Below are 8,312 nucleotides of genomic sequence, written 5' to 3' on the forward strand. Positions count from 1 at the left end.
TAGAGAGCATGAAGCACTCTTCACCTATCTGAATCCACCGATCAAAAGGGTACGAGTTAGAAGAGAACTCCGTCTTCCTGATGAGCCTAAGTCTCAATTTTCATTACGTAAGGACGCATGTATCCTTAGCATAGAAAAACCCTAGATGCCTAGGGAAAACAAAGGACTATGGGTTAATTGTAAATAAAAGACGAATATATGATCTAGCGACACACAATCTGTTAAGAGTCTGAAGAAGAAATCAATCTTTTGAACAAACAAGAAGCTCAATTTTCATTTGATTAGCATTCAAATGTGGATGGTTGATCATAGAGTTGGTATATATAAAAATTCATAGAAACCACAATAATTCCATATATATGTAAAATTCTCAACCAGCATAATTCAAAATTAGGAACAATATAATACTACTTTTGCAGCAATATAGAGCCCATAGAGAGAACTTACTAATGAACTCAATTCAGCTTCATGCATCACCGCCTTCATGTTTCAATCCTCATAAAATAACAAGTAAATGCGAAAGAAAATAGTACAAAAGGACTTGATGGCATGGAGTTGAATGCTGCTGTCCAGAGGGGGGCTCCAAAGCTTTCCTGGTGCATTCGGGGTGGAAATCTATTTGGCGCCTGAAATTAGTATGAGGATATAGGAGTTCAAAGAATTAATATATTAGATTAATTAAAACACTTGGCGTAGATTAAATTGTAAATGGTCAAGTTAATGCATTTTAACAAAATATATGTAAGCAGATTATGTGAGGATGTGAAGGTAAAATAGTTCCACATTGGTGAAAGGAGAAAGTTTGCAAGGCTTATAAGAGGTTGAACTACTTTCCATATTGCCAATTGGTTTTATGGTGGAACCTCAACTTTCTTCACGGTATTAGAGCTGGTTGACCCATGTGTGAAGCCCAACGGCCACATGTGCTTCACGTCACCCAATTCGTGTTGTCCACGTCGTATTTGGCTTGAAAATCCCCACACTTGAGGGGCGTGTGAGGATGTGAAGATAGAAGAGTCTCATATTGGTGAAAGGAAAAACCTTGCAAGGGCTTATAATTAAGAGGTTGGGCTACTCCCTATATTGTCAATTGTTTTTATGGTGGAACCTCAACTCTCTTCATATTAAACTTGTTTTCTTATTTTGGAACTAAATGTTTTCTTATTAATTAGGACATTATTACAGAAGCAGTTGTGATCAACTATATAGATAATGATAAGGAGACTCTCTCAAAGTGTGACTCTCCATGAACTCTCTATCACCTCACAGACGTCAATTCTTGTTCCAACAAATATTGTGCCAAAAACATGATTTGACAAAGTCTATGATGAGTCCCACTTTTGAAAGAATTCCCTTAGCATTCCTTAAACTACACACACACACACACACTGATCATTATTTCGATATACGTAGTAATTCAATTTTAATTTTGTATTTGGACAAAACGAATATTTTGGATTAGTATGTTTAATCATATGTACGTAGTAATCCAAACAACACGTAATACGTACAATGTTTTTATCGAAAACTAATCAAGCCATTAAGCAGTTACCGCTAGCATTAATCCCATCCAATTTAGGCAAAAGACAAATTGGTTCAGGTGCAGAGGTCAATTCATTGCATACTGAATAATTAACCAAGATAATGACATTCCATCATAGTGAATATAAAGAAGGGAAGAAAAAGCAATGTAAATTATTTAATGTCAGGTCAAGACAAATCTTGTGCAGCTTGAAAAGATTTAGTGTTAATGGTACATGAGATCTTAGTAATTAATGGCTAATGTGTCATGAACACCCAGGAGATAGATAAGCATTTGATCTATATATCCTACGTACGCACTGCCCCCATCTAGATCTCTCATCATAAAATTGCATCAAGATTATGACAAAAACATTATATATATATATATATATATATATATGAGAGTAAGAATGTCAACAGTGATACTGTTTGTGTCCATTCATGGCGAGCACAAGATCGTGCAGAATCCCAAAAGGGCCATGAATACAAAAAGGCAAAAACATATTTATGAAAATATTATATATATTTTTTGAAAAACCCACAAAAACCCATAATTTTGCATGAGAGAGAGAGAGAGAGAGAGAGAGAGAGAGAGAGAGAGAGAGATACTAAGGTTGTTTCAACTTTCAAATGTCTGTCAAAGAAAATAATTAAGTTAAAGTTACTAATTAAGGTGCTGTTATTATGTCTTTTCTCTTAACAATAAAGTTAAGCAACTAGCTAGCTGCTCTGCAATTAGGGTTTAAAATATTCATGCCGTAGGGTTTTATAACGAATTACTGAATTGAGATCGCTAGATCGCTACGATTTGAAGATGCATATATACGTCCTTTAGCATACTTATTTTCTCTCTTTACCTATTATACATTGGCTGAAATTTTGTTATCGAAACAATCAGGGACTGAAAATTTCATGTAACATAATTGACAAAAACCCAGAATTCAGCTGGTTATATAATTCATGAAGCTGAATTTCATGCTGTTATATATAGCCAAATCAAAAGCAATCCATCTATAGATTCTACTATACTATAAATAGCAACATATGAAATTACCATTTTGTGGAGAAAGAAGGGCGATCGGTCGAGATTCAAGATTGCTGCATGGAGATGTTGGGATTATGGTCAAGATTTGCCTTCATTAGATTTCTCTTCTTTTTCTTCTTCTTGTACGGAATTCCCCGAGCCTTGGCTTGAGAATCCCTCACCTCACGCAGATAGACTCTTATAGCCCCACTTGCAAATGGGTTTGTTTCTGGCAACCCACCATTTTCTTCATAAGCAGCTCTCAGCCGTCCGATCAGTGCATCAAGGCTGCCCCAAGCTTGTCTTAGCGGACAGGTGCAAGGGCCAGGAGGCTCAGGTTGCCCAAAAAACACACATCCTTGAGCGTGCACCTTGGTCTTTCCAAATTGGTCCAGGTACCTTAGGAAATCAAGCACATGATTGGAGTTACTCTGTGAAAGAGCTACTGGCGGCCTCTGGTTCCTCAAGTACTGCCCAAAAGTATTCCAATCTCTCCTCTTCTGTGACTCGTACCGGCTCAGCTGAGTCGGCGGCTGCGAAGTCTGCTTCTGTTGTTGATGATCAGTAGTAGTAGCAGAAGCAGACGACGATCCTTCCGCTATATCTTTTCCTTTGTTGGTAGACATCCCGGCGAGTGATAATTTTGTTTTGTTTTTTTACTATTTCTTCGAGTATGAGAGAAGGTGGAAAGGAATTTCGCTGGAGAAGAAAACAAATTTGCAGTGGGAGAGAAGAAAAAGAAAATAATAATAATTTTGAACAAGAGATCACATCAGGGGCGCTAGCTAGTGAGGAGACATGATATGGGACCAATGAAAGTGCTTTAGCTCCTTTTTTTCTTCCCCTCTCACATTATTTTCTTGCTTTAATGGTACTATTAGCTAGTGTTAATATTACTTTATTTTTTTTCTAAATTTTTATTATTGTGCTTCCATCACCAAGGCAATCATTATCGACTATATTAGCGTAATTTGTACTATCGTTTAAACCCTGGTGATTAAGGAGTAACCCTAGTTAGCTTGGGGTTTAGTTTAATTAGCATGTAGTAACAATTCAGGAAGCCACATACTGAATTAAAATTTACCATTAATAAAGCATAAAATCCTTGGAAGTTTGCAATAATATTAGTTTAATTTGGTCAAGGTGAGTTCATTTGACATGTGAACAAGTTCTAGAATTTCATGGACTTCATCAGTTCAATTCTTTGCCAATACGTTTTGTGTTTATTTATTTTTGTAAAGACTCCAAATTTAATTATTCAATGCATTGGTAGCCGGTAAGTCCTCCAAATGCTACAGAAACAAAAACTCGATGACTGAAATTGAACTCAGTCCTACCTTGGTCTCCTAGTTTGATCAACAGTTCCATTTTTTGGACTTTTTTTGGTGGCGGGGTGGGCAATATAGCAATCAGTATTTAAGATTAGCAGGTTGACCCTCAAACAATTATATAGTAATATAGTTTCTAAAAATAATAATTATCATTACCTAACTTGGTTTAACTAATCTAAATGCTCACCCTCAACTACTAATCACACAGGTAATTTGAGTAGGCAAACTCATTTTGACGAGCCACGTAGACAAAAGCCAGCTCCAACGGTATGAAAATTGAGTTTGCAAATTTTGTCTACTCTCCTAAAATAGGTAATGTTGCCTTTTATAGTAAAATACTCTATGTGGAGGAAAATGACAAAACTAAAAGCTCAAAGAAGATGTTATAGATGAAATAATTAAAAAAATATATATATAAAATATATATATATATATATATATATATAGGGTAGGATCAAGGAACAAATACTTTTACAAACACTTTTATGCTTCCGTGTAGCCTTTAGATTTTATAACATTCAATGGTCTAGATTAAGAGTGATGTGAAGAGTTTTAAACATTAAATGACTTGAATGATGATGTGGATCATAATTAATAAGGAAAATACTAATCTAAATCAAAACAAATATCTAATAGAATAAAATAAATAAATAAATTGTTAGATCCCATATCACCTAGGGAGAGGATCCTCTATGCCTTATATGTACATGCCCACCTCCATATAGCACAAGGCGTTTTGGGAACTCACTGGCTTCGGGTTCCATCGGAACTCCGAAGTTAAGCAAGTTTGGGCTGGAGCAATCCCAGGATGGGTGACCCATTGGGAAGTTCTCGTGTAAGTTCCCAGAAACAAAACCATGAGGGCGTGGTTGGGGCCCAAAGCGGACAATATCGTGCTACGGCGGAGTCAAGCCTAGGATGTGGAGCCTAAACCATGAGGGCGTGGTTGAGGCCTAAAGTGGACAATATCGTGCTACGGCAGAGTCGAGCCCAGGATGTGGTGGAGCCCGGATCGGGATGTGACAATTTGGTATCAGAGCCAATCCTTGGTCGGAAGTGTGCCAACGAGGACGTCGGGCCCCTAAGGGGGGTGGATTGTTAGATCCCACATCGCCCAGGGGAAAGGATCCTCTATGCCTTATATGTACATGCCCACCTCCATATAGCACAAGGCCTTTTGGGAATTCACTGGTTTTGGGTTCTATCGTAACTCCGAAGTTAAGCGAGTTTGGGCTGGAGTAATCCCAGGATGGGTGATCCACTGGGAAGTTCTCATGTGAGTTCCTAGAAACAAAACCGTGAGGGTGCGGTTGGGGCCCAAAGCAAACAATATCGTGCTATGGCAGAGTTGAGCCTAGGATGTGATGGAGCCCGGGTCGAGATGTGACATAAATAATCAGAAATTGAACCCTAATAACAAAAAAAAAAAAAATCTCTTCTTTGTCGATGAGGTCTGCAGTGTTCAAATAATCAAAATTTTAACCCAAATAAGTGCAAAGCTTGATGCTCCTATTGCCACAGTAAGATCGTTAGAAACATTAGAGATTTGCTTGCGTAACAGAAAAAAGATTGTTGAAAAATGAAAATGAAGCAAGGTAAGAAAATCAATATCTAAATTATAATCTAGAACCAAAATCATACATTCTTATAGGTACCAACATATCAAAAGCCTTGTAGGAACACAACACATACTTTCGACTTACAATCAAAACATATGGAAAGCATATTGAGATAGTTGGTTTTTTTTTATTTGAAAAACTAAAAGGGTAGAAAAACCATCAAATACATGAATTGACAAAACTAAAAAAAATTCCAAAACCTAATTTAACCATCCTACATATATGAACAATAATAGATTTTAGGGTTTTGTTTTGTTTATGTAGTGGAGGTTCAAGCATGGAAGTTGTAGACCTGGGGATCGGAGTTAGAGGTTGCAGCCTCCTTTCTTATTTTCACGATTAGGGTTTCTTCCTTTTTTTTAATCTTAATTTTAATTTTCTTCCAGGTTTTATGTTTTTTTAATTTTAATTTTATCTTTAATATTAGTTAAAATCAACATAAGCATTCATGTTATGTAATGAATAAATAAGAACCCTAAGATGTTATAAAATTTAAAGACTACACAGAAGTATAAAAATATTTGTAAAATATGATCCTATCCCATATATATATATATATATATTGCCTACTTGGTTTGCCTAACTCATTGAGTGAAAAACTTTGTCTATAAGACAATTAAGCAGGCAACATTGCCACATCAACCTTCATACTGCAATTCTGATTTAATTGCATATACCAATGTAGATATATACCCTATCTCATAATATTTTAATTTTTTTAATATATACACTATCTCATATTTTGAACTTATCCTTTTTAGGTAATATTGAAATATGTTTCCAACAAAAGTTTACTTAAGTCAGAAACCGTTTAATTATCTATGTGCAACCTAATAAAATAAAAACCAACCTTGTGATGTCGATAACTAATGAAATGTTCCTGATGATAATAATCAAATGGCTAAATGATTTTCAATTTTAGTGAAATTTACAAAAATGATCTATGAGTGAGAACATGAAAAATGAATAGTTCAAATTATAAGTTTACTAACTTATTAACACTTGAACACGATTATCTACACACGCATGCTTAAAACCACAATTCGATCAACTAAAATAGCCTACGCTACCATGCGTGTCATCAAGCAGAGGCCTTGGTGCTTTGTCGAGGAGGCCCCGTCACCATAAGATAATTTTTCGTATAATATGAATACCACACCGCTGCCAATAATGATGCTCGGTGATGAATACTATATAATAATAGGAGTTTTAACGAAAAACCTGTAGTACTGTTCACTTTAACGAAAAATCATATTTTTACACTAAAAAGTCAATCCTGGTACTATTCACTTTACCCTTTATTTTGTCCTTATCGTTAAAACTCAAAATTTTCAAGCCCTTTTCATTAGTTTTCCTTATAATATATGAAGGGTAGTGCTATATCCACACACCTCTTTTGTTCTTCTACACACATTTTTAATTTCTGGATGTTATATTGAATGAATTGAAAAATATCAAATAACAAAAATTAACAAAAAAATGTGTGAAAAGTTAAAAATAAAAAGGGATAACTTGATATAGATCCAATTTTGTGAGCCATTAGTAGGATTAGTCCACTTCATTGAAATAGGTCCAATAATTGAGATTCCACGTATGCTTATTTGTGGTTTATACCATATTTACCCCTTAGGCTTATGAATTGTAGCAAATACACAAAATTTCTTAATTATAGGATTATTTGTGGTTTAACTAATCCCTTAATTGTAGGATTAGTTATAGGCATATAATCACCTCAACCCCCAGTCCGTTTCATCCCCCCTCCTTTCCTTCTTCCAAACAATTCCCTCTGTTAGATCATGGAATCAATCCTCCTCTTTTTTTGTCTCTTCTTTTCATGGGTGATATTTTTGTGTTCTTCCCTCTAAATTCGTTCCTTTAATGGAGATACATCGTATCATATTTATATTTCTATGTTCCGTCATGTAGGTTCCCAGCATTTTTCTTCCAATACAATAGGTAGTTTATTTTTGTTTTGCAGGTAGATTATATTTGCTTTGTAGGTATAAAGCATCTTTCTTCCTATACAATAGGTAGTTACTAGATTATATCGGTTTTGTTTTCTTCATAAATCGTAATTAGTTACTAGATAATATTTTAGTTTGAGTATTTAAATATTCAAAATTTAAAAACTGAATAAATGATAAAAAAATTAAAGAAATTAAATAATAGGAAGACTTTGGATGCGGTCCTTAGCTATGAATTTTCTTTGATTGAAACCTTGTTGGTTTTTAATTTTTGATTAAGGTCCTTGAAATTAATGTGATAATTTATTTCTATGTACGTTACTATTTAAATTAAAAATTAGAAATTTTAGTTGTTTATATAAATGAGATTTTAAATAAAAAACCATAATTTGTGGGATTAAAAATATTAAAATATAAATATACTATAGCGTGTGTGTGTGTATAAACATGGGTACATTCATCAAAATTAACCAAAAAAATTATTGTATCAAAGCATGGGTGCATTCTTCAAAATCACCAAAAAAAAAAAAAAAAGATATTAGGCTTAATAACATTAGTAAATTTCTTCGATTATTGACATGGATACATTTTAAAATCAAAGAAAAAAGAATGTACCCATATAAGTTTAAAAAGGGATTAGAAAAAATTTGAATAGATTTTATATAAAAAAAGGGGTACATTTTACATATAACAAATTGGTATATTCAAGAATGAGTACATTTTAAGATTAAAAAGTTTTACATGAATGGGTACATATAATTAGCATGGGTGCATTTAGCAAAATAAAAAGTACAAATCAAAAAACATATATGGGCACAAATACAAATAAACTTTAAAAAATATGGGCACA

General features: G+C 34.1%; 1 protein-coding gene across 1 annotated transcript; it reads right to left on the reverse strand.

Moving 5' to 3' along the window:
* Positions 1–330: 330 nt before the first annotated feature.
* LOC103926883 (protein LIGHT-DEPENDENT SHORT HYPOCOTYLS 10) lies at positions 331–3,348 on the reverse strand. Its single transcript, XM_009335765.3, has 2 exons — positions 2,579–3,348; positions 331–626 (listed from the first exon to the last, which is right to left on the reverse strand). The coding sequence occupies exon 1, from the start codon at positions 3,172–3,174 to the stop codon at positions 2,614–2,616; it is 561 nt and encodes a 186-aa protein (XP_009334040.1). The 5' UTR covers positions 3,175–3,348; the 3' UTR covers positions 331–626; positions 2,579–2,613.
* Positions 3,349–8,312: the final 4,964 nt, after the last annotated feature.

Source organism: the organism of the source record quoted next, unplaced genomic scaffold (genome assembly GCF_019419815.1).
Source record: "Pyrus x bretschneideri cultivar Hongxiangsu unplaced genomic scaffold, Pyrus_bretschneideri_v1 Contig23, whole genome shotgun sequence".
Classification (NCBI taxonomy): Eukaryota; Viridiplantae; Streptophyta; class Magnoliopsida; order Rosales; family Rosaceae; genus Pyrus; species Pyrus x bretschneideri.

Bases quoted from the DNA above. Each gene is read 5' to 3' on its own strand.
- LOC103926883 (XM_009335765.3), bottom strand. From the start codon at position 3,174: ATGTCTACCAACAAAGGAAAAGATATAGCGGAAGGATCGTCGTCTGCT.